The 27,856-nt window shown below is 41.2% G+C and overlaps 1 protein-coding gene across 3 annotated transcripts in view; it reads left to right on the top strand.

Annotated features, from left to right (window-relative positions):
• Nucleotides 1-19,878, top strand: part of LOC128685270 (POC1 centriolar protein homolog A) — a 103,755-nt gene extending 83,877 nt beyond the window's left edge. For all 3 annotated transcript variants that reach the window (XM_070083047.1, XM_070083046.1, XM_053771764.2), the window contains 2 exons: nucleotides 1,787-1,987; nucleotides 18,162-19,878. In XM_070083047.1, coding sequence (XP_069939148.1) covers nucleotides 1,787-1,987; nucleotides 18,162-18,344 — 384 coding nt within the window. In that variant the 3' untranslated portion in view covers nucleotides 18,345-19,878. The remainder of the gene's footprint in view (nucleotides 1-1,786; nucleotides 1,988-18,161) is intronic.
• Nucleotides 19,879-27,856: the final 7,978 nt, after the last annotated feature.

Raw genomic sequence — 27,856 nt, 5'->3', positions numbered from 1 at the left:
CTGAAACCTGAACAAGTGTTTAATTGTGATGAAACAGGCCTGTTCTGGAAGAAAATGCCAAGCAGGACCTACATTACTCAGGAGGAAAAGGCACTCCCAGGACATAAGCCTATGAAAGACAGGCTTACTTTGTTGATGTGTGCCAATGCTACTGGTGATTGCAAAGTGAAGCCTTTATTAGTGTATCACTCTGAAACTCCCAGAGCGTTCAGGCAAAAGAATGTCCTCAAGGATAATTTGTGTGTGCTGTGGAGGGCAAACAGTAAGGCATGGGTCACTAGGGAATTTTTCTATAACTGGTTACACCATGCATTTGCCCCCAATGTGAAAAATTACCTAACTGAAAAGAAATTAGAACTTAAGTGCCTCCTGGTGTTAGACAATGCCCCTGGTCATCCTACAGACGTGGCAGAGCGACTTTATGGGGACATGAGCTTCATTAAGGTGAAGTTTTTGCCTCCTAATACCACGCCTCTCCTGCAGCCCATGGACCAGCAGGTTATTTCCAACTTCAAGAAACTGTACACAAAAGCTCTGTTTGAAAGGTGCTTTGTAATGACCTCAGAAACTCAACTGACTCTAAGAGAGTTTTGGAGAGATCACTTTAATATCCTCAATTGTGTAAACCTTATAGGTAAGGCTTGGGAGGAAGTGACTAAGAGGACCTTGAACTCTGCTTGGAAGAAACTGTGGCCAGAATGTGTAGACAAAAGGGATTTTGAAGGGTTTGAGGCTAACCCTGAGAATCCTGTGCCAGTTGAGGAATCCATTGTGGCATTGGGAAAGTCCTTGGGGTTGGAGGTTAGTGGGGAGGATGTGGAAGAGTTGGTGGAGGAGGACAATGAAGAACTAACCACTGATGAGCTGATAGATCAACTTCAAGAGCAAGAGGCCAGACCTGGGGAAACTGGTTCAGAGGAGGGGAGAGAGAAATTGAAGAAGTTGCCTACTACAAAGATAAAGGAAATCTGTGCTAAGTGGCTTGAAGTGCAAACCTTCATGGATGAAAATCACCCTCACACAGCTATTGCAAGCCGTGCTGGTGATTATTACACTGACAATGTTGTGAAACACTTTAGGCAAGTCATAAAGGAACGAGAGGTACAGGCCACTATGGACAGATATCTTGTGCGAAAGAAGTCCAGTGACTCTGAAGCTGGCCCTAGTGGCATTAAAAAAAGAAGGGAAGTAACCCCAGAAAAGGACTTACTACCTCAAGTCCTAATGGAAGGGGATTCCCCTTCTAAACAGTAAGAAGATAATGCTCTCCCCTCCTCCCATCCCATCAATCATCACCAGATCTTCAATAAAAGTAAGTGTCATTTAATTGTGCATGCCTTTTTCAGTTTGTGTGTATTAAAATTAACATTTCATGTGGTAAAAAAATTTTTTTTTCATACTTTTGGGCGTCTTGCACGGATTAATTTTATTTCCATTATTTCTTATGGGGAAAATTCATTCGCATAACGATTATTTCGCATAACAATTATCCCTCTTGCACGGATTAAAATCGTTAACCGGGGGTCCACTGTACATGTATGTATGTATATAAGCACTTTATTTTGTTTCCCATGTACATTATGTATCTTTTCAAATCTCATGGTGAAGTGAATTAGAATTCCTTCCTCACAAGCCGTGCATGTTGTAAAAGGTGTCTAAAATGCAGGAAACAAGGTGCTAGAAAACTTTTTTAACACTTAAAAAAAAGTAAAAGCTTATAATTGTATACACATAAGTTTTTGTAATATGTTGGTGGTTTCCTGATGTTATGAACCATAATTTACAGGTGATGGTCTGGAAAACTAATTTCAAGCCAGTAGAACTGTGTGCAGGCTTGGAGGTGACAGAAGAGGCCGACCATGAAGAACCATTGGAAGTAACTGTTGCAGTGTCACCAGATAACTCTGAGGACGAGGAAAGAATCACCACCGTACGAGGTGGCAAGGCACCTGAAGCTTTCCAAAATACTGACAACAAGAGCAACAAGGTACCGTAGTGTATTAATCCTTTGGAGGGTTCAGACCCCCAATCTCAGAATTCTCCACAGGGTTCAAGAATTTGAAAAAAAAAAAAAATATTTTTCTTATGAAATGGTAGAGAATCTTTTTCAGAAGGTAATTAAACAAAAAGTACGAAATTTGATAAAAAATTAACAATTTATTTTAATTTACATAATTTTTATTTTCTATAATTACAATTTATTGTAGTTCTTGCAATTTTATGGTCAATCTTTGTTCGACCATTTAAACAAAATGGTCCATCTAGACAAAGTCCGACGAAAACGAAGCATCATGCGCACGGTTTCTCGTTGGCTTTCATTCGTTAACCCTTTGACTGTCGCAACTCCAGTTCTGAAACTGTCTCCCTGTGTCGCAAAATATTAAAAAAAAAAAATAATTTTTATTTGCCAAAATATTAGGATTAATTTGCTGAGTGCTTTAAGCCTAAAAAAATTTTTTTGGTGATCAGTACTTACCGAGATATAGAGATGTAAAGTTGACAGAAAATGAACCACGAGTGGCAACATCGGCAAATGTTGCTCTCCCAGTACACTTATATTTACTCCCATTTGAAGGTTTCTTGTATTTTCCAATATTTTTTTTCCAAGTAACTTATGTGGCTTGTGAGACCAAAGTAAGGTGCAATGTACATACATACATTCGTATGCAACACGATAACTGCACAAACATTATCATCATAAATCACATAAATGTTATCACATAAATGTTAAACCTAAGACCCAATCTAACTTTGTTATTTTTTAAATACACTGCCTAACAGAATGCTCCATTCTACAGAATGTACAGCAATGCATGCAACCATATGACCTGTCTTTGTAATACTCATTTGTGCTTTATTGTTATCGGTTTACAATAATGTTTTATCACTGATTACATCATTGCTTAGTTAATCTTAAGTTAATTTTAAGCCAGCCCGTAATGCTGTGCATACAAGTGGCTTTGGCATGCTGCTCGTGCCTGTATTTTTTTGTACCTCTGTATGTATGCTCAAATTACTAAATAAATAAATAAATAAATAAATAAATTATATTTTTACAAGACTTGTTTACACAAACCAACAGTACAAAAAATTTTTTATTGTTTTATAATACAGTGGTCCCTCGTTTTTCGTAGTTAACCCGTTCCTGGAGTTGCTACTATTATCGAAATCTACGATTTTCGAATCAATTTTTCCCCATAAGAAATAATGTAAATACAATTAATCCGTTCCTGACACCCAGAAGTATTAAAACAAAAACATTTTTTACATGAAATATAGATGTAGTACATAAACAATACAATGGAAAATGATGAATGAAACTTTAACAGCATAACACTTACCTTTATTGGAGATTCTTCTTAGTGTATGGGAGACTGGAGGAAGAGAGAGATTGGATTGTTTACAGTATGGAAGGGGAATCCCCTTCCAGCAACACCTCAGGTACCAATTGCTTTTCTGGGGTTGCTTCTCTTCTCTGTTTCTTAATGCCACTAGGACCAGCTTGAGAGTCACTGGAGTCCTGTCTCGCAAAATAACTGTGGAGAGAGCTCTGTTTCTGGCATCTCTTTAACACTTCCCTAAAATGGCCCAAGACTTTGTCACTGTACATGTTGCCAACATGGCTTGCAACAGCCTTGTCAGGGTGATGTTTCTCCATAAATCTTTCCACTTGTGCCACTTTCATATTGTTCAATGATGTTTTTCTTAAATTCAATCGTATTTCTCACTTTCTTTACCACAGGCTTGGCACTAGGAGCTTTCTTTGGAGCCATGGTAGCTTATTTAGTACTTGCAAGCACTAAAATGAGTGGAATATGAAATATTTTGTAGGAGCATGTGAGGGGACCTTTGCTCACTGGTAAACAATGCCAGACTGGCTGGGTAGGGAGGCCGCCCCGGCTCACACCGTGCGTACGTGTCCTGGACGAACTACTATTCGTGAGTCAACCTATGATTAGCGAGCCCATGTTTATACGAAAATATCCCTATGATTTCCGAAATCTATGATTCCCGAGAACTACGAAAAACGAGGGACCACTGTATATATATATATATATATATATATATATATATATTATATATATATATTATATATATATATTATATATATATATTATATATATATATATATTTTTTTTATTTATTATCACACCGGCCGATTCCCACCAAGGCAGGGTGGCCCGAAAAAGAAAAACTTTCACCATCATTCACTCCATCACTGTCTTGCCAGAAGGGTGCTTTACACTACAGTTTTTAAACTGCAACATTAACACCCCTCCTTCAGAGTGCAGGCACTGTACTTCCCATCTCCAGGACTCAAGTCCGGCCTGCCGGTTTCCCTGAATCCCTTCATAAATGTTACTTTGCTCACACTCCAACAGCACGTCAAGTATTAAAAACCATTTGTCTCCATTCACTCCTATCAAACACGCTCACGCATGCCTGCTGGAAGTCCAAGCCCCTCGCACACAAAACCTCCTTTACCCCCTCCCTCCAACCCTTCCTAGGCCGACCCCTACCCCGCCTTCCTTCCACTACAGACTGATACACTCTTGAAGTCATTCTGTTTCGCTCCATTCTCTCTACATGTCCGAACCACCTCAACAACCCTTCCTCAGCCCTCTGGACAACAGTTTTGGTAATCCCGCACCTCCTCCTAACTTCCAAACTACGAATTCTCTGCATTATATTCACACCACACATTGCCCTCAGACATGACATCTCCACTGCCTCCAGCCTTCTCCTCGCTGCAACATTCATCACCCACGCTTCACACCCATATAAGAGCGTTGGTAAAACTATACTCTCATACATTCCCCTCTTTGCCTCCAAGGACAAAGTTCTTTGTTTCCACAGACTCCTAAGTGCACCACTCACTCTTTTTCCCTCATCAATTCTATGATTCACCTCATCTTTCATAGACCCATCCGCTGACACGTCCACTCCCAAATATCTGAATACGTTCACCTCCTCCATACTCTCTCCCTCCAATCTGATATTCAATCTTTCATCACCTAATCTTTTTGTTATCCTCATAACCTTACTCTTTCCTGTATTCACCTTTAATTTTCTTCTTTTGCACACCCTACCAAATTCATCCACCAATCTCTGCAACTTCTCTTCAGAATCTCCCAAGAGCACAGTGTCATCAGCAAAGAGCAGCTGTGACAACTCCCACTTTGTGTGTGATTCTTTATCTTTTAACTCCACGCCTCTTGCCAAAACCCTCGCATTTACTTCTCTTACAACCCCATCTATAAATATATTAAACAACCACGGTGACATCACACATCCTTGTCTAAGGCCTACTTTTACTGGGAAAAAATTTCCCTCTTTCCTACATACTCTAACTTGAGCCTCACTATCCTCGTAAAAACTCTTCACTGCTTTCAGTAACCTACCTCCTACACCATACACTTGCAACATCTGCCACATTGCCCCCCTATCCACCCTGTCATACGCCTTTTCCAAATCCATAAATGCCACAAAGACCTCTTTAGCCTTATCTAAATACTGTTCACTTATATGTTTCACTGTAAACACCTGGTCCACACACCCCCTACCTTTCCTAAAGCCTCCTTGTTCATCTGCTATCCTATTCTCCGTCTTACTCTTAATTCTTTCAATTATAACTCTACCATACACTTTACCAGGTACACTCAACAGACTTATCCCCCTATAATTTTTGCACTCTCTTTTATCCCCTTTGCCTTTATACAAAGGAACTATGCATGCTCTCTGCCAATCCCTAGGTACCTTACCCTCTTCCATACATTTATTAAATAATTGCACCAACCACTCCAAAACTATATCCCCACCTGCTTTTAACATTTCTATCTTTATCCCATCAATCCCGGCTGCCTTACCCCCTTTCATTTTACCTACTGCCTCACGAACTTCCCCCACACTCACAACTGGCTCTTCCTCACTCCTACAAGATGTTATTCCTCCTTGCCCTATACACGAAATCACAGCTTCCCTATCTTCATCAACATTTAACAATTCCTCAAAATATTCCTTCCATCTTCCCAATACCTCTAACTCTCCATTTAATAACTCTCCTCTCCTATTTTTAACTGACAAATCCATTTGTTCTCTAGGCTTTCTTAACTTGTTAATCTCACTCCAAAACTTTTTCTTATTTTCAACAAAATTTGTTGATAACATCTCACCCACTCTCTCATTTGCTCTCTTTTTACATTGCTTCACCACTCTCTTAACTTCTCTCTTTTTCTCCATATACTCTTCCCTCCTTGCATCACTTCTACTTTGTAAAAACTTCTCATATGCTAACTTTTTCTCCCTTACTACTCTCTTTACATCATCATTCCACCAATCGCTCCTCTTCCCTCCTGCACCCACTTTCCTGTAACCACAAACTTCTGCTGAACACTCTAACACTACATTTTTAAACCTACCCCATACCTCTTCGACCCCATTGCCTATGCTCTCATTAGCCCATCTATCCTCCAATAGCTGTTTATATCTTACCCTAACTGCCTCCTCTTTTAGTTTATAAACCTTCACCTCTCTCTTCCCTGATGCTTCTATTCTCCTTGTATCCCATCTACCTTTTACTCTCAGTATAGCTACAACTAGAAAGTGATCTGATATATCTGTGGCCCCTCTATAAACATGTACATCCTGAAGTCTACTCAACAGTCTTTTATCTACCAATACATAATCCAACAAACTACTGTCATTTCGCCCTACATCATATCGTGTATACTTATTTATCCTCTTTTTCTTAAAATATGTATTACCTATAACTAAACCCCTTTCTATACAAAGTTCAATCAAAGGGCTCCCATTATCATTTACACCTGGCACCCCAAACTTACCTACCACACCCTCTCTAAAAGTTTCTCCTACTTTAGCATTCAAGTCCCCTATCACAATTACTCTCTCACTTGGTTCAAAGGCTCCTATACATTCACTTAACATCTCCCAAAATCTCTCTCTCTCCTCTGCATTCCTCTCTTCTCCAGGTGCATACACGCTTATTATGACCCACTTCTCGCATCCAACCTTTACTTTAATCCACATAATTCTTGAATTTACACATTCATATTCTCTTTTCTCCTTCCATAACTGATCATTTAACATTACTGCTACCCCTTCCTTTGCTCTAACTCTCTCAGATACTCCAGATTTAATCCCATTTATTTCCCCCCACTGAAACTCTCCTACCCCCTTCAGCTTTGTTTCGCTTAGGGCCAGGACATCCAACTTCTTTTCATTCATAACATCAGCAATCATCTGTTTCTTGTCATCCGCACTACATCCACGCACATTTAAGCAACCCAGTTTTATAAAGTTTTTCTTCTAATATATATATTATATATATATATTATATATATATATATATATATATATATATATATATATATATATATATATATATATATTATATTATATATATATATATATATATATATATATATATATATATATATATATATATATATATATATATATATATATATATATATATATATATATCTGCCTCGGTGGGAGACGACCGACTTGTTGAAAATATATATATATATATATATATATATATATATATATATATATATATATATATATATATATATATATATAATATAATATATATAATATATATATATATATATTATGCAATAAGATCACAGTAAACAGGTGATTTCAGAATATGCAAAACAACCACTCTGAGAGAATAGAGAAATTCCAAGCGCTTTCGTGACTACTCACATTATCAAGGAACTATGAAAGTAAAGCATCCAAGGAAGCTATATAAGGGGTCTGGCCAGCACCTCACTATCAGATCCCACAACGGTTAAAACACCTGACGCGCGCCAACCCAACTTGGATAGGTCCTATGCACAACTTGCCCACAAACTATTCTACCCAAGAAAATTTAAAAATTATTATTTGTCCAGTATATTATTAAATAGAATTAATTAATATAATATAATTAATATAATATAAATAATTAATAGAATTTGGGAAGAATTTAATAATACACTGGACAAATAATAATTTTTAAATTTTCTTGGGTAGAATAGTTTGTGGGTGAGTTGTGCATAGGACCTATCCAAGTTGGGTCGGCGCGCATCAGGTGTTTTAACTGTTGTGGGATCTGATAGTGAGGTGCTGGCCAGACCCCTTATATAGCTTCCTTGGATGCTTTACTTTCATAGTTCCTTGATAATGTGAGTAGTCACGAAAGCGCTTGGAATTTCTCTATTCTTTCAGAGTGGTTGTTTTGCATATATATATATATATATACAGTGGACCCCCGCATACCGTTGGCATCACATAACGATTAATCCGCATACCGCTTGCTTTAATCGCAAAAATTTTGCCTCGCATACCGCTTAAAAACCCGCTCACCGCTGTTCGTCCGAGACGCGTCCAATGTGCGCCTTAGCCAGCCTCACATGTTCCGCCGGTGGCATTGTTTACCAGCCAGCCTCCGTGGTAGCATCCAAGCATACAATCGTAACATTTCGTATTATTACAGTGTTTTTGGTGATTTTATCTGGAAAATAAGTGACCATGGGCCCCAAGAAAGCTTCTAGTGCCAACCCTACAGCAATAAGGGTGAGAATTACTATAGAGATGAAGAAAAAGATCATTGATAAGTATGAAAGTGGAGTGCGTGTCTCCGAGCTGGCCAGGTTGTATAATAAACCCCAATCAACCATCGCTACTATTGGTGGTACAGCTGCTGCTGCTGCTGCTGTAGCATCGTCTGCTGCTGCTGTAGCACTGTTGTTGGTGTGGCTTATTGAGAATATACCAAGAAACAATTAACCCCAGAGGATTTGCCACCCAGGATAACCCAAAAAAGTCAGTGTCATCGAAGACTGTCTAACTTATTTCCATTGGGGTCCTTAATCTTGTCTCCCAGGATGCAACCCACACCAGTCGACTAACACCCAGGTGAACAGGGAAAAATGCCTGGAACTAGTGCTCATATTGGTGAATTTAAAGCCAGCAAAGGTTGGTTTGAGAGATTTAAGAATCGTAGTGACATACACAGTGTGATAAGGCATGTTCTGGAAGAAAATACCAAACAGGACCTACAGTACTCAGGAGGAAAAGGCACTCCCAGGACACTGTCTCATCAGTCATTGCTGCATCTTCAATAAAGGTAAGTGTCATTTATTCTTCATTTAGTAGACTAGTACATGCACAATATATACTGTGCATGTACTACTCTACTATTGTGCATGTATCCTTCTCTTTGTGTGTAGGAAAATGTATATTTCACGTGGTAAAAATTTTTTTTTCATACTTTTGGGTGTCTTGCACGGATTAATTTGATTTCCATTATTTCTTATGGGGAAAATTCATTCGCATACCAATGAGCCCTCTTGCACGGATTAAAATCGGTATGCGGGGGTCCACTGTATATATATATATACAGTGGACCCCCGCATAACGATTTTAATCCGTGCAAGAGGGGTAATTGTTATGCGAAATAATCGGTATGTGAATGAATTTTCCCCATAAGAAATAATGGAAATAAAATTAATCCGTGCAAGACACCCAAAAGTATGAAAAAAAAATTTTTTACCACATCAAATATACATTTTCCCACACACAAAGAGAAGGATACATGCACAATAGTAGAGTAGTACATGCACAGTATATATTGTGCATGTACTAGTCTACTAAATGAAGAATAAATGACACTTACCTTTATTGAAGATGCAGCAATGACTGATGAGACAGTGTCCTGGGAGTGCCTTTTCCTCCTGAGTACTGTAGGTCCTGTTTGGCATTTTCTTCCAGAACAGGCCTTATCACACTGTGTATGCCACTACGATTCTTAAATCTCTCAAACCAACCTTTGCTGGCTTTAAATTCACCAATATGAGCACTAGTTCCAGGCATTTTTCCCTGTTCACCTGGGTGTTAGTCGACTTCTGTGGGTTGCATCCTGGGAGACAAGATTAAGGACCCCAATGGAAATAAGTTAGACAGTCTTCGATGACACTGACTTTTTTGGGTTATCCTGGGTGGCAAATCCTCTGGGGTTAATTGTTTCTTGGTATTCTCAATAAGCCACACCAACAACGGTGCTACAGCAGCAGCAGACGATGCTACAGCAGCAGCAGCAGCTGACGGTGGTACAGCAGCAACAGACGATGCTACAGCAGCAACAGACGATGTTACAGCAGCAGCAGACGATGCTACAGCAGCAGCAGCAGCTGACGGTGGTACAGCAGCAACAGACGACGCTACAGCAGCAACAGACGACGCTACAGCAGCAACAGACGATGTTACAGCAGCAGCAGACGATGCTGCAGCAGCAGCTGACGGTGGTACAGCAGCAACAGACGATGCTACAGCAGCAACAGATGATGTTACAGCAGCAGCAGACGATGCTACAGCAGCAGCAGCAGCTGACGGTGGTACAGCAGCAACAGACGACGCTACAGCAGCAACAGACGATGTTACAGCAGCAGCAGACGATGCTACAGCAGCAGCAGCAGCTGACAGTGCAGCAGCAGCAGCAGCAGCTGTACCACCAATAGTAGCGATGGTTGATTGGGGTTTATTATACAACCTGGCCAGCTCGGAGACACGCACTCCACTTTCATACTTATCAATGATCTTTTTCTTCATCTCTATTGTAATTCTCACCCTTATTGCTGTAGGGTTGGCACTAGAAGCTTTCTTGGGGCCCATGGTCACTTATTTTCCAGAAAAAGCACCGAAAACACTGTAATAATACGAAATATTCCGATTGTATGCTTGGATGTTACCGCGGAGGCTGGCTGGTAAACAATGCCACCGGCGGAACATGTGAGCGTGGCTCAGGCCGCACATTGGACGCGTCTCGGACGAAAATCGGTGAGCGGGTTTTTAAGCGGTATGTGAGGCAAAATTTTGGCAATTAAAGCAAGCGGTATGCGGATTAATCGCTATGTGATGCCATCGGTATGCGGGGATCCACTGTATATATATATATATATATAAATTATGGGGAATCAAATTCAAAATGGGAATTGACAGTTACTTTTTGCTGATGATACTGTGCTTATGGGAGATTCTAAAGAAAAATTGCAAAGGTTAGTGGATGAGTTTGGGAATGTGTGTAAAGGTAGAAAGTTGAAAGTGAACATAGAAAAGAGTAAGGTGATGAGGGTGTCAAATGATTTAGATAAGGAAAAATTGGATATCAAATTGGGGAGGAGGAGTATGGAAGAAGTGAATGTTTTCAGATACTTGGGAGTTGACGTGTCGGCGGATGGATTTATGAAGGATGAGGTTAATCATAGAATTGATGAGGGAAAAAAGGTGAGTGGTGCGTTGAGGTATATGTGGAGTCAAAAAACGTTATCTATGGAGGCAAAGAAGGGAATGTATGAAAGTATAGTAGTACCAACACTCTTATATGGGTGTGAAGCTTGGGTGGTAAATGCAGCAGCGAGGAGACGGTTGGAGGCAGTGGAGATGTCCTGTTTAAGGGCAATGTGTGGTGTAAATATTATGCAGAAAATTCGGAGTGTGGAAATTAGGAGAAGGTGTGGAGTTAATAAAAGTATTAGTCAGAGGGCAGAAGAGGGGTTGTTGAGGTGGTTTGGTCATTTAGAGAGAATGGATCAAAGTAGAATGACATGGAAAGCATATAAATCTATAGGGGAAGGAAGGTGGGGTAGGGGTCGTCCTCGAAAGGGTTGGAGAGAGGGGGTAAAGGAGGTTTTGTGGGCAAGGGGCTTGGACTTCCAGCAAGCGTGCGTGAGCGTGTTAGATAGGAGTGAATGGAGACGAATGGTACTTGGGACCTGACGATCTGTTGGAGTGTGAGCAGGGTAATATTTAGTGAAGGGATTCAGGGAAACCGGTTATTTTCATATAGTCGGACTTGAGTCCTGGAAATGGGAAGTACAATGCCTGCACTTTAAAGGAGGGGTTTGGGATATTGGCAGTTTGGAGGGATATGTTGTGTATCTTTATATGTGTATGCTTCTAGACTGTTGTGTTCTGAGCACCTCTGCAAAAACAGTGATAATGTGCGAGTGTGGTGAAAGTGTTGAATGATGATGAAAGTATTTTCTTTTTGGGGATTTTCTTTCTTTTTTGGGTCACCCTGCCTCGGTGGGAGACGACCGACTTGTTGAAAAATATATATATATATATATATGTATATATATATATATAGAAGTGATGCAAGGAGGGAAGAGTATATGGAGAAAAAGAGAGAAGTTAAGAGAGTGGTGAAGCAATGTAAAAAGAGAGCAAATGAGAGAGTGGGTGAGATGTTATCAACAAATTTTGTTGAAAATAAGAAAAAGTTTTGGAGTGAGATTAACAAGTTAAGAAAGCCTAGAGAACAAATGGATTTGTCAGTTAAAAATAGGAGAGGAGAGTTATTAAATGGAGAGTTAGAGGTATTGGGAAGATGGAAGGAATATTTTGAGGAATTGTTAAATGTTGATGAAGATAGGGAAGCTGTGATTTCGTGTATAGGGCAAGGAGGAATAACATCTTGTAGGAGTGAGGAAGAGCCAGTTGTGAGTGTGGGGGAAGTTCGTGAGGCAGTAGGTAAAATGAAAGGGGGTAAGGCAGCCGGGATTGATGGGATAAAGATAGAAATGTTAAAAGCAGGTGGGGATATAGTTTTGGAGTGGTTGGTGCAATTATTTAATAAATGTATGGAAGAGGGTAAGGTACCTAGGGATTGGCAGAGAGCATGCATAGTTCCTTTGTATAAAGGCAAAGGGGATAAAAGAGAGTGCAAAAATTATAGGGGGATAAGTCTGTTGAGTGTACCTGGTAAAGTGTATGGTAGAGTTATAATTGAAAGAATTAAGAGTAAGACGGAGAATAGGATAGCAGATGAACAAGGAGGCTTTAGGAAAGGTAGGGGGTGTGTGGACCAGGTGTTTACAGTGAAACATATAAGTGAACAGTATTTAGATAAGGCTAAAGAGGTCTTTGTGGCATTTATGGATTTGGAAAAGGCGTATGACAGGGTGGATAGGGGGGCAATGTGGCAGATGTTGCAAGTGTATGGTGTAGGAGGTAGGTTACTGAAAGCAGTGAAGAGTTTTTACGAGGATAGTGAGGCTCAAGTTAGAGTATGTAGGAAAGAGGGAAATTTTTTCCCAGTAAAAGTAGGCCTTAGACAAGGATGTGTGATGTCACCGTGGTTGTTTAATATATTTATAGATGGGGTTGTAAGAGAAGTAAATGCGAGGGTCTTGGCAAGAGGCGTGGAGTTAAAAGATAAAGAATCACACACAAAGTGGGAGTTGTCACAGCTGCTCTTTGCTGATGACACTGTGCTCTTGGGAGATTCTGAAGAGAAGTTGCAGAGATTGGTGGATGAATTTGGTAGGGTGTGCAAAAGAAGAAAATTAAAGGTGAATACAGGAAAGAGTAAGGTTATGAGGATAACAAAAAGATTAGGTGATGAAAGATTGAATATCAGATTGGAGGGAGAGAGTATGGAGGAGGTGAACGTATTCAGATATTTGGGAGTGGACGTGTCAGCGGATGGGTCTATGAAAGATGAGGTGAATCATAGAATTGATGAGGGAAAAAGAGTGAGTGGTGCACTTAGGAGTCTGTGGAGACAAAGAACTTTGTCCTTGGAGGCAAAGAGGGGAATGTATGAGAGTATAGTTTTACCAACGCTCTTATATGGGTGTGAAGCGTGGGTGATGAATGTTGCAGCGAGGAGAAGGCTGGAGGCAGTGGAGATGTCATGTCTGAGGGCAATGTGTGGTGTGAATATAATGCAGAGAATTCGTAGTTTGGAAGTTAGGAGGAGGTGCGGGATTACCAAAACTGTTGTCCAGAGGGCTGAGGACGGGTTGTTGAGGTGGTTCGGACATGTAGAGAGAATGGAGCGAAACAGAATGACTTCAAGAGTGTATCAGTCTGTAGTGGAAGGAAGGCGGGGTAGGGGTCGGCCTAGGAAGGGTTGGAGGGAGGGGGTAAAGGAGGTTTTGTGTGCGAGGGGCTTGGACTTCCAGCAGGCATGCGTGAGCGTGTTTGATAGGAGTGAATGGAGACAAATGGTTTTTAATACTTGACGTGCTGTTGGAGTGTGAGCAAAGTAACATTTATGAAGGGATTCAGGGAAACCGGCAGGCCGGACTTGAGTCCTGGAGAAGGGAAGTACAGTGCCTGCACTCTGAAGGAGGGATGTTAATGTTGCAGTTTAAAAACTGTAGTGTAAAGCACCCTTCTGGGAAGACAGTGATGGAGTGAATGATGGTGAAAGTTTTTCTTTTTCGGGCCACCCTGCCTTGGTGGGAATCGGCCGGTGTGATAATAAAATATATATATATATATATATATATATATATATATATATATATATATATATATATATATATATATTTTTATTTTTTTATTTATTATCACACTGGCCGATTCCCACCAAGGCAGGGTGGCCCGAAAAAGAAAAACTTTCACCATCATTCACTCCATCACTGTCTTGCCAGAAGGGTGCTTTACACTACAGTTTTTAAACTGCAACATTAACACTCCTTCAGAGTGCAGGCACTGTACTTCCCATCTCCAGGACTCAAGTCCGGCCTGCTGGTTTCCCTGAACCCTGAATTATTGAATTATTGAAAGAATTAAGAGTAAGACGGAGAATAGGATAGCAGATGAACAAGGAGGCTTTAGGAAAGGTAGGGGGTGTGTGGACCAGGTGTTTACAGTGAAACACATAAGTGAACAGTATTTAGATAAGGCTAAAGAGGTCTTTGTGGCATTTATGGATTTGGAAAAGGCATATGACAGAGTGGATGGGGGGCAATGTGGCAGATGTTGCAGGTGTATGGTGTAGGAGGTAGGTTACTGAAAGCAGTGAAGAGTTTTTACGAGGATAGTGAGGCTTAAGTTAGAGTATGTAGGAAAGAGGGAAATTATTTCCCAGTAAAAGTAGGCCTTAGACAAGGATGTGTGATGTCACCGTGGTTGTTCAATATATTTATAGATGGGGTTGTAAGAGAAGTAAATGCGAGGGTCTTGTCAAGAGGCGTGGAGTTAAAAGATAAAGAATCACACATAAAGTGGGAGTTCTCACAGTTGCTCTTTGCTGATGACACTGTGTTCTTGGGAGATTCTGAAGAGAAGTTGCAGAGATTGGTGGATGAATTTGGTAGGGTATGCAAAAGAAGAAAATTAAAAGTGAATACAGGAAAGAGTAAGGTTATGAGGATAACAAAAAGATTAGGTGATGAAAGATTGGATATCAGATTGGAGGGAGAGAGTATGGAGGAGGTGAATGTATTCAGATATTTGGGAGTGGACGTGTTAGTGGATGGGTCTATGAAAGATGAGGTGAATCATAGAATTGATGAGGGGAAAAGGGTGAGTGGTGCACTTAGGAGTCTGTGGAGTCTTGGAGGCAAAGAGGGGAATGTATGAGAGTATAGTTTTACCAACGCTCTTATATGGGTGTGAAGCATGGGTGATGAATGTTGCAGCGAGGAGAAGGCTGGAGGCAGTGGAGATGTCATGTCTGAGGGCAATGTGTGGTGTGAATATAATGCAGAGAATTCGTAGTTTGGAAGTTAGGAGGAGGTGCGGGAGTGAGAACAACAATTAAAGTGAAAAAAAGAACTCACTGCGAGTGGGAAAGTGGATCACGTGTTGGACCTGGCCACTTAACCCTTTCAGGGTCCAGAGGCCAAATTTCAAAGTGTGCACCAGTGTCCAAGAATTTTCAAAAAAATATTGTTATTTTTTTCTTAAGAAATGGTAGAGAATCTTTTTCTGAAGGTAAAACAAAAGGTATGAAATTTGAAGGAAAATTGACGAAATTATGCTCTCGCGAATTTTGTTGTGTCAGCGATATTTACGCATCGGCGATTTTGCTGAATTTGACTCCCATTTTAAGCCAATTACATTATTCCAGTCGACCAAATTCTTAGCAATTTCACTAGTATTACTTCTATTCTATAGATTGAGCACAAGAATTCGCCAAGTCAACTGTTTCAACTACAAAATAAAGTGATCGGAAATTGGTAATTTGGCCAATTTAATGCAAACTTCAAAATACTCCAATTTCAAAATAGGGTCCAGAATAAACAATGCAGGCATTCCTGTCACTAAACTAACATTTCCTCTGTTCATTAGTTATGTTTCCAGGCTTTACTAATGAATTCCATTTTGATTTTTTATTCACATAATGAATTTTTATTCAAACCAAAAAATAGAAGATTTACTGTTGTGCAATATTGTAATAATTGTATAAATAATATCACCACATTTGTGAACGTATATTATACTCACCAGCTGGCGTGTATTAGACATGTGAGGTCATTTGTTTACTCTTCAACATCGGCAAAAATTTAACATTTCCGCTACTTTGAGCTGAGTTTCAAGCCATTTTCAGTACTAAATCTAATCAAAATCATATCTATTTCTGTAATATATCTTCCATTCTATGAAGTGAGACCAAGAAATCGCAAATACAACTATAAAAAACGTATGAAAAAACTCTGCAAAGTCGCTGTTTAAATCGAAAATTACGGTTTCGTTTTTTTTCTCTCATTATGCACTATGTGCTGCAGGATTTGTTTTATGTGGTGCACACATACCGCATAGATGTATTCTCTCATATCTAGGCCAAAATTTACCGCTCACAGCTTAGCAGAGTGAGCTGAGCTCATGACGTAGATCTACGGTTTGGACCCTCAACGTAAAGCCGTAGATCTACGGCAGGCACAGACCCTCAAGGGGTTAATATGGTATGGTGAAATCTACCATGTTATCCATATTGAGAAATAGAGACAATAAAAGAGGCTGTGGTAAAAGGAGTGAAAATTCTTGCTGCAAAAAGGTCACAGTTAATTGAAGTTTCTTTAAGGACAATGAACTCTGCCTGGAAGAAACTGTGGCCAGACTGTCAGTCAGAGATTTTGTAGGCCTTGAGGCAGAGCCTCAAGGTAGTGATGGTGGTAGAGCAGTAGTGGTTGTGATTGTGGGAGAGGGTGATAGTGATTGTGGTAGAGGGTGGTAGTGATGGTGGTTGAGGGTGGTAGTGATAGTGGTAGAGATAACCTCTCCTCCCTCTCCCCTCCTCGCCGTCTTTCATATGCCAACAAAAGCCTTCAATGAAGGTAAAAGTGATTTAAATGTTCATTTATCCATTTCATTAGTGCTTTATATTTATTTTTTATTGTTTTCTGTATGTAAAACTAGTTATTCTCTATAAAATGTATTTTTTGTCAATTTTTTGGGTGTCTGGAACAGATTAATTGGATTTACATTATTTCTTATGGGAAATGTTGTTTCAGTTTTCGCCGAATTCGTTTTTCGTCAGACTCTCTGGAATGAATTAAAGACAAAACCCGAGGTTCCATTGTATCGGGATAAGAGTCAGCAGTGTACTGTCAGACAAGGCATTATAGTGTCCTTGTGTCTTCTTCATATATACATGTACATGGATTGAATATATAAGCTAAGCTAATGTGCTGTGCTTAAATAATTTACTCTGGTGCACTAATATTCCTCACACTTAGACTAAAACAATGGTGAAAGAATGACATTTGCATGGGTTTGTATAAAATGTTAAATACAAATTATGGTAAGTGTAAGGTGATAGTTTTCATGAGCTAAGAGTGTTAAGTGTTAAATTTTATTGCACCTTACACAGTAAATGTTCAGGAGTGATTAGGTAACTGGTGATGATGTATGAAGAGTTCAAGAAATATAAGCATTTTGGAACTAGTACTGTGTTGGCATAAAATGTGGATAAATAATGATGGAATCTTTCTTAGGGTTATGAAATAGATAAATGCTGTGGTAGCACTTCTTATTCAACAATTAAAGTGTGTATTATTATTAATTTTACAGTGATAAACAATGATTTCAATAAAAAATAGTGTTTTAAGTAGATGCACTAGCCTAAAGACTGTTCAGTAAAAGGGACACAGGAGCAACTAATGAAAGTACCTCTGTTGTGGTCTCCAGGACTTTCATTTGCTTGGTAAAGTTCCTGGAGAGAGAAATGTATTTGTAATAAATCTCAAGTTGCTCTTGTATCCTTTAACTAACATAGTTTCAATAATTTTACCAATATTTATGCAACCTAAAGACTTTGAATATAACTTGCATCAGTTGATCTTTTGATCAATATGCTAAAGTAATATTAATATTGTTGGCCAAACATTAACTTTGATGTTATTTTGTTTCAGCCATTTAATGGAAATGGAGAAGAGGATATAGCTACAAGCTTACAGCATGTTAAGGGTTCTCTACAACACATCATAACCCAGCTCGACACCCTCACTCAGACTGTCGTTATCTTAGAGCAGAGACTCTCTCTGGCTGAGAACAAAATCACTGAACTTGTAAATAATCAGCACAGTAGTATTTAATTGTTTTACATTGCTTGTTTAGCTTACTGAGGACCAAGATGACCAAAGTTGGTATATTTTAGGAAAAGAAGCCCCCCCTTCTCAACCCTTTGCTTCTTTCCCTCCTTTTCTGTCCTAGCCTCTCCTCACTTAATGACTGAGTTCCGTTCCTAAGACAAAATCGGTAAATGAATTCGTCGCTAAGTGAGGAACATACTATAATGGTAATGGGTTTATGTCAGCCATCTTTGATATTGTTTTAATGTCACCTTTGCACCATTTATAACATAGTACATTTTTAAATGTTTATACGGTAGTGTACTGTATATTTTAATAAACAGAATAGAGGAAGTCAGCTCTGATATACATTATTTAGGTATGCATGTTGGTCAGAGAGCCTATCGTAAGTCTGAGTCGCTGGTAAATGAGTACATTGCTAAGTGAGGAGAGGTTGTATTTGTAACATTTAACACTGATGTTATGTATAAAATTATCAATATATTTTGTACTTCATTTCTATGGATTATCAATATTTCTTTCACTGTGATACAGTTATACTGTATCACAGTATGACTGGTTGAAGTAGTTAAACTTTTTAAAAAAGTGTTACAGAAGATGTTTCCAGAAATGTAACTAAAAAATGTAGGCAGTGTCAGCTGTTTTGGGAGAGGGATGAGATGTGAGAGTGAATTGCATGCACCTGACATATCAACAAATTGAGCACAGTGAATTTATGAATGTGCTCTAGATGTGTTGAAACTATCTCTAACATCTTGACTATTTTTAAGTAGAAAATATAGCTAAGTAAGAGTGTAATAAACACTGACCAATGGCATGAACATGTCCACATGGAGACAACAAAGCAGAAGAAATGATATTTTGTAAATTGAAAACTCTTTTCTTGTTTTATTGTCTCAGGTGAGTTTGTTTGAGTTTATGTATGTATGTGACTAGATGAGGGAAATATCTGTCCTTGATCTACTCCATATTTTGGTACATTTAATATATACTGTATGCCTGCAGGTGCCTTGATACAGAAGCAGATAGAAATTGTGCAAATAGCTCACACACAGGAGAGAGGAGTAGCAAAGTCACTCTGGCCAGTGGCTAATGTGACTTTGTCAATGGCCCAAGTTGGACCAAAATGTCATTGTAAGCGCCTCTCGTACGTGCGGATTATTTGTGTATTGTGCCTTTTTTGCTCTTTCTGGATAGAAATTGTTACAACATTCTTCTTTTAATAGCTACTTTAATAATTTTAGAGCACCTCTTACCACTTGCACATTTTCTTTAACATGAGATTTTTGCAAGAAACCTTGTTTTTTGGTATATATTCCCACAATCCAAAATATTTTTATTCATAAATGTTTGTATAGTACATTTAAATTAGTTTAAATGTTCAGTTCCTTTGTCTTAAAAAAATATATACATTATACAGGAAAACAAAAGAGCCATTACATAGTGTATAAGAAGAGTAATAATGTTATTAAAGATACTTTTTATTGATAAATTTTTTTGTACTGGTCATTGAAAAATCAATTAAATATAAATAAAATCATTAATTTTACATTTTTCCTGAATGTCAGTGAATGCACTCAGTCTATAATACCTTCTTTAAAATAATTATGACAGTAATGTACAACAATAATAACTAAGCAAGTAATAATCACAATACAATAGTTATTCCACATATTAATAACACTGCAGTGGAACTACTTGTCCATGGTAGACAGGTTCTTCTTGTATCCAACTTCTCGGCCATATATTTGTCCAACCTGTCATTAGCTCGCCCAAATTGTAAACTTCAACATGTGTCACCTAGCTCTTCATGTTGCAATTCTCTCTGTATATACACTCATTGTGTTTCCCTAGTTAGGTCTGTTTGTGACTTGATAAATTATTATTATAATCAAAAAGAAGCGCTAAGCCACAAGGGCTATACAGCGCTGCAGGGTAGGGAAGGAAGCGAGGTGGCAGAAGGGAGGAGGGATGATCAGTAGGTTACAGAGAACAGCGGGGCAGGGGATAGTACAGGGGTAGAGGGTAGCAAGAGATTGAAGTAGAAAGGGCTGAAGGTATCAAAATTTGTGAAGTAAGTCAGTTGTTGTCAAAAAGTCGATGAGAGAGTCCGGATGAAAGGTGGGTCCATCAGCGAGAAGGGAAGGTAAAGAGAGAGCAGCGGAGCGAAGACGACGACGACGGAGGTAAATTCTGCGTGCTCGTTGATAAAGTGGGCAGTCCAACAGAATGTGGCTGACTGATAATGGAGCTTGGCAATTCTCACAGAGAGGAGCAGGGCGCCTCTGCACGAGATATCCGTGAGTAAGACGAGTATGGCCAATGCGGAGACGGGAGAGAGTAGTCTCCCAACCTCGACACTGGTGATAACAAGACTGCCAGTAACCTATACTCGGTTTAATAGATTGAAGTTTGTTGCCGAGCGTAGTAGATCAACGTTGTTGCCAACGGGTGTGAAGGTGGGAAGATATTGCAGCAAAATAGTCCGTAAATGGAATACCTCTATATGAAACTGGTAGGTCATGTACTGCTGACCGCGCAGCAGTGTCTGCCTGTTCATTGCCCTGTACGTCAACATGACTAGGGACCCAACAAAAAACAATATCTTTATGCTTGGTAAAGATGTGGCGTAGCCAAAGTTGGATACGGAGGACTAAGGGGTGAGGTGTATCAAATTTCTGTATAGCCTGTAAAGCACTAAGGGAGTCTGAGACAACCACAAATGATGACACAGGCATAGATGCAATACGGATAAGTGCTGCAAGGATGGCATACAATTCAGCAGTAAAAATACTAGCCGAAGATAGTGAATGCCCTCGTACAACGCTGTCCGGAAACACTGCTGCGAATCCTACGCCGTCAGAAGACTTAGAGCCATCTGTGTACACAGCAATGGCATGAGAATGAGAGTGGAAGTGGTCAAGAAAAAGAGAGCGGGAAGCGACCGTAGACAGTTGGGCTTTCGAGCAAGGGAGAGAGAAAGAACAGACTCGAACAGCTGGAACTTCCCAGGGGGGTAGGTAAAAGTGAGATGCTACATGAACATAGAAAGGTGGTAATTGAAGAGAAGACAAGAGCGAATGAAGGCGAAGAGAGAAGGGACGGAGTAAACAAGGGCGGCGAACAAATAAAGAATGTCTACTAATATCAGTGACCATTCTATAAGTGGAAGGATTGCAGAGATCATGAGAGTGTACATAGTAGCGAAGGCAATGGGCATCACGGCAATCGGATAAGGATGGAACGTTCATTTCTGCATAGAGGCTCTCGACAGGGGAAGAGCGAAAAGCACCAAGGCATAAATGTAATCCTTGGAGATGAATGGGGTTAAAGCTAGAGAGAGTAGCAGGAGATGCCGCTGAATAGATCTGGTCACCATAATCAAGTTTCGATAAAATGAGGGTGGAATGTAGGCGAAGGAGGGTTCGACGATCAGCTCCCCATGAAAGATGAGCAAGGGTTTTAAGAAGGTTCAGCCAGCTGTGACAAGTTGCCTTCAGAGAGGTAATGTGAGGTTTCCAGGATAACCTACGGTCAAAGAGGAGGCCCAGAAACTTGACTGTATCACGTTCAGGGATACGGGAGCCATAGAGGTACAAAGGATGATCGGAGATGACAGAGCGTCTAGTGAAAGTAATTTGGTGGGTTTTAGTGCTGGAAAATTTAAACCCATGTGCGGTGGCCCAATTGGAAACACGGTCGACCACATGCTGGAGAGAAACTGTAATGAGGTGACAGTCAGCGCCTGCACAGGCAATAGCGAAGTCATCAACATAGAGTGATGACCAAATATGCGATGGAAGACTAGAGGCCAAATCATTAATAGAAAGGAGAAAAAGTGTTGTGCTCAGAACACATCCCTGGGGAACACCTTCAGCTTGGATAAAGTCCGGGGAGAGCACATTATTAACCTGAACACGGAAATGCCTGTCAGTTAAAAAGTTCTTAAGGAAGGATGGTAGATTGCCTCGAAGGCCTAAGGAGTGGGCTTGGGCTAAAATATTATACCTCCAAGTTGTGTCGTATGCCTTCTCAAGGTCAAAAAATATGGCAATAACTGAGTGGTTATTCGTAAAGGCATTACGAACAAACGTATCCAAGCGTAGTAAGGGGTCTACAGTAGAACGTCCCTTACGAAAGCCATATTGACGAGTGGAGAGACTGTTGTGTGTCTCTAAATACCACACTAAACGTCTATTTACTAGGCATTCCATCACTTTGCAAACTGCACTGGTAAGAGCAATGGGACGATAGTGGGAGGCTTCATGTCCCGTAGTGCCTGGTTTGCGGAAAGGGAGAACAATGGCAGATTTCCACAGCTGTGGAAGAACTCCTTGTGACCAAATAAGATTGTAAAGGCGTAATAGGACTGCAAGGGCTGACTGATGTAAATGTTGTAGCATACGAATGTGAATGTCGTCGGGCCCAGCTGCCGATGATCGGCAAGCTGAGAGTGTTGCCTCCAGTTCTTGAAGTGTAAAAGGCACATTATACTGTTCTTCTCTGAGAGAAGAAAAGTCCAAGGGTGCTAACTCTCTGGCAGACTTTGAGGAAAGAAATGAGGGGCATAGATGGAGTCCCTGAGAAATACGGACCAGATGATTGCCAATTTCATTGGCAACATCTAGTGGGTTTGCTATATCAACACCGGCAACCCGCAGAACAGGAGCCGGGTCAGGAGAATATTTACCACTCAGTTTTCGTACTTTTTTCCAGACTGCACTCATAGAGGAAGCAGAGGTGATGGTGGAGACATAATCTCGCCAGCAAGTGCGTTTAGCGTCATGGATGACACGGCGAGCGATCGCACGCTTCTGCTTAAAATCAAGAAGTCTCTCCGTGGTTCTATTGTACCGGTACCTGCCCCATGCAGCGCGTTTCAAATGTACTGCACGAGCACAAGCAGGAGACCACCAAGGCACGCATTTCTGAGAATGCCTGCCCGAAGTTTGGGGTATACAATTAGAAGCGGCGGTTAAAACGGAGGACGAGAAGAAGTGTAAAAGCTCATCAATGGAGGACGAAGAAGGAACCTCTAAAAACAGTTAGGTGTGAGTAAAGGTTCCAATTTGCCTGATCAAATTGCCAGCGTGGGATGCGAAGAGGTGGTGAATATGAAGGGGAAGTAAGAATGATTGGGAAATGATCGCTGTCATGTAAGTCCGGGAGAACAGACCAAGTGAAGTCTAATGCGGCGGAGGAAGAGCAGACTGAGAGATCGATGCAAGAGAGAGTGTGAGTCCGAGGATCAAAATGGGTGTGAGTACCTGTATTTAAAACATGGAGGGGTGGGTGGCAAGAAAAGCCTCTAACTGAATGCCACGGGAATCACAGTGAGACCCCCCCCCCAGAGGAAATGATGGGCATTAAAATCGCCAAGTAACAGAATCGGTGGCGGTAATGACGAAACAAGAAAGGCAATATCCGGAATAGATAATGCCCGAGAAGGAGAGAGATATAAAGAACAGAGCGTATACCACCTATGCAAGTGGATACGGGCTGCTGTGTAATGCAGCGAAGTATGAACAAATAGCTGATGGTACGGAATATCATTGCGTAGAAGAAGGGCACTTTCATTAAAGGTCCCATCAGGAAAAGGATCCAACGAATACAATAAATTATAGCCTGAGATGGGAGAGATAACAGCAGAGTGTAATTTTGGTTCCTGTAAGCAAACACCAACAGGGGAAAACTGGGAGAGTAACATCTGAAGCTCACCCCGATTACCTCTGAGGCCACGTATATTCCACTGTAAATAGGCCATGATTGGCAATGATAGAGATACTTGAAATCCACAGGTAAGGGTTCCTACGGACTAGAGGGGTTAGAAAAGTCCACATGCGGAGGCAGCGGAAAACGTTCAAGCAGCGAAGGAATGGTGCGCTGTGAAGAAAGGAGTTGCGCAGATGGAGGAGAGGAGAGAGAAGGAACAGAGGGTGGATCAGTGTCCATTGATGGTTTGGTCTCTGCAATATATTCAGAGATTGCTTCAAGTGTTTCGGAATTCAGAGACGTCATATGGGAGACAATATTGGAGATGGTAGGGGGAGGATGAGTAAAGATTGGAACAGTAATGGACTGTACCAAGGTAGGGGGGGGCGAAAGGGTGGAGGGAACTGGAGAAGAAGCGTGGAAGGGGGCAGAAGAGGAAGAAACCTGGGAGGGAACAGGGAAGGTAGGTATAGTACAAGGAGGAGGGTGAACCTCTACACTTGTAACAGGGCCAGTGAGAGGGGAAGAACCCGGTACAGAGACAGGGAAGGTAAAATGAGGAGGTGGAAGTAGGGAAGGAGGGGTTAAAGGACCTTTTTTTGACTTCTGAGAAGTAGAGGGACGATTGGGAGGAGGTGTCGTACGAGGTCTCGTCGATACTGAGGCTTGTGAGGGAGAACACGAAGTGTGAACAGACTGAGGCATTGAAGTAGGGACGTCTGAGCCTAGGACAGCAAAAGAATTAGATACAGGAGTGACTATGGGAGAGGTAACCACAGAGGAGGCTGCAGAAGATGGGACCCCAGAAGTGGGGGGACGTTTTGAAATACGGGAATAAGAAACACGAGGTAGTCTTCCTCGGAGGCGGAGATGAGAAACTGCCATGGCATAAGGGAGACCTTCTGCCTCTTTGAGGTAACGGATTTCCTGCTCATTTAAGTAGATTTGGCAACGGCGAGAGTACAAAGGGTGAACCTCATGACAATTAAGGCAAGAGGGAGGTCGATTGCAAGATGTATTCGAATGGTCATCGGCACCACAGACTGGGCATTCGGCTATGGATCTGCAATATTTAGCTGGATGGCCAAATCGCCAGCAATTTCTACACTGCTGCGGTGTAGGGATCACCTTTCGAACTTGTAACCGATGTCCTGCCACATAAACTGAGGATGGGAGTTCATGGCTGTCAAAAGTTAAATGAGCCACATTGCTAGGGTATCGTCTCCGCCCGCGGGCAGGAAGAACATAAGTGTCTACCTTGAGGATTGGGAGATCTTGGAGTTCCAGCTGTTCAAGAATGTCATTGCCACATGTCTGGAAATTTTGTTGAACTATGGTATGGGGCAGAATGACGGTACCACTACAAGAATTGAGGGAATGATGTTTTTCAATAGTGACAGGAACAGTATCTATATGGGAAAGAAGAGAAAGATCATGAGCTTGGGTAGCATTCTGTACAGTGATGATGCACGTACCGCTCTTAAGAGCATGAAAAGAAATATCTTTACCAACATGGCGTAAGAGTGCCTTGCCAATACTGTGGTCGGAAAGATAGGCGGTAGAGGAAGTCGGTCGTAAAGTGAAGAATTTAGTCCATTGTGCAGTCTGAAACTGAGCTTGGAAAGGGAGTGCAGGACGTGTTGATCTTTTCTGAGAAGAACGAGAAGGTGGAGAAGTATCATCAGCAGGTAACTGTCGTTGGCGTTTACGTGTGGGATCAGAATTGGTCCGACGCGGAACGGGCCGGCGATTCGAAAATTGCAGCACCGTAGAGGGAGAGACCGGAAGCATAGTCAAAAGAGAGCGGAGGTCAGATAAATCAAAGGAGTCAGTCGAGACCTCAGTACCTGAAGCGGGTGAGGAAACAGCACCAGCAAGAGGTACAGAGGCATGAGGAGTGTCCGAAGAGTGGTCCAAAGATGAGGCGGGGTCAGAACGGGGTGCAGTATCAAGAAGGGGCCCGGGGGAATCAGGTTCATGGACTAGGGCTGCCATGGTTAGGTTACTTCTTTCTTTTTGTTTTTAAGAAAAAAAAAGAAAGAAGAAAATAAAATAAAAATAAAAAAAAAAGAATTAAAAAAAGGGGGGACTGGGGAGGGATAGTTTCTAGGAGGAATGAAAGGGCCAGAAATCTCCCTCCGTGCCCAAGAGGACCTCAGCACCGCAAGTAGCGTAGATGCAGCATGGAACCCGTGCCATACCCTATCCATCATGCCAGTAAACTAGCAATCCGGGATAGCAACCTCACATCTGCCGAGCTACCTTGGTGAACAAAAGAGAGGGCGGCCTGATATCCGCCACAAAGCATACCTCCTTCATCCACCACCCCCGGAATCCGAAGGGTGGCTTCCAGAGATACACCCGTCGCCCGAAAGACACCCAAAGCCACTCTCCGGGATACCGGAGAGGGATTGGGACATCCCCAGGCGATCCAGATTCCACGGCAAACTACGCCACCGCCAAGAACCTCAACGGAATGGGATGGACCCTGGTACCCTTTCCCCTACCTAGGAACTAGCGCGCCTGTGGGAAAAATCCCAAAGGCCAAAAAGAGGCAGGGCAAAAGGGAGGGGTGGGGAGGGGGAGGAGGAAAGGGAAAAGGGGAGGATGGGATAGGGAAGGGGGGATTGGGGGGTAATTAGGTTCGGTCTGAGGAAGGAGACTGACAGGTCTAATTCCTCAGACCAAGAGCCTCTTCACCACGCCAAGCAGCCCCCCTTGAAGAGGTGTGACTTGATAAAGCATACTGTGTGGGTGAAATGTTGTCAGTACAAGATCACATTATACTGCATTTATGTCTTCTTTTTCCATTGTGTCAGTATTTTATTCCATTTCCGTCCATTATGTCCTGCATCAAATTAATCAGGCTTCATACACAAATAACCTGCACATAGAAGAGAGGAGTTTACAACGGCGTTTCGGTCCGACTTGGACCATTTACAAAGTCACACTAATGAAAAGGAGAGAAGGAGGGGTATATAGAGGCAGGAGGTAGTAGTGGTGGAGGTAGAAGGAATTAGTAGTGGGGAAGGTAGTAAGGAGGAGGAGGAGCCAGTCAATTACTAAGAAAGAGGAGCACTGCAAGGGAACTAGCTACCCACAGAGGGTAAGAGCAAGAACATAGAGGGGGGAAAAAAATACCTAAATAATGAAGGAACAAATACATGAGGCAGAAGAAAGACAACCCTAAGGAGAAAAAGGAAAGGGGAAGAGGGAGAAGAAAATGAAGGAATCAGGTTAAGTCACAAGTGTTCTGAAGTTTGGAGCATTTTACAATGTAGTGGGATAGGAAGGCATCTACAGAAATGAAGCCAGGACCAAGATTCATACAGGGAAAGTTGTGTATTAGGGAGGATTCAACCAGACGGCGACTGTTGAAATTGGAAGTAGGGAAGACAGTTTTACCAGAAGCCCAGTCAGTTGGATGGCTGTGATCTCTGATATATCAGAAAAGAGCATTGTTAGTGTTGGCAAGCCTAACACTACTTTTGTGTTCCCTACTTTTGTCAGAAAGAGATTGGCCAGGTTCTCCAAAGTATTGAAGAGGACAGGAGGAACAAGAAATAAAGTAGACAGCAGGAGCATTTGTAGAGGGAGGAGAGGTATGAACGAGATCAGTGCGAAGAGTGTTAGTCTGTCAGAAAGTAAGTTTGATGTCTAAGGAACGGAGAGAGTTGTTGAGATTAGAAAGACCAGAAATGTAGGGAAGGCAGAGTACAGAAGAGTTCCCAGGAGTAGAAAGTTTGGGAGAGAAGAAATTACATTTAGCATGTGAGAAGGCAGAGTCTGTGAAATGGGAAGGG

The sequence above is a fragment of the Cherax quadricarinatus genome, chromosome 8 (assembly GCF_038502225.1).
Source record: "Cherax quadricarinatus isolate ZL_2023a chromosome 8, ASM3850222v1, whole genome shotgun sequence".
NCBI lineage: Eukaryota > Metazoa > Arthropoda > Malacostraca > Decapoda > Parastacidae > Cherax > Cherax quadricarinatus.
The sequence above is the reverse complement of the archived record's forward strand: the minus strand, read 5'-3'. Positions and strand labels throughout refer to the sequence as shown.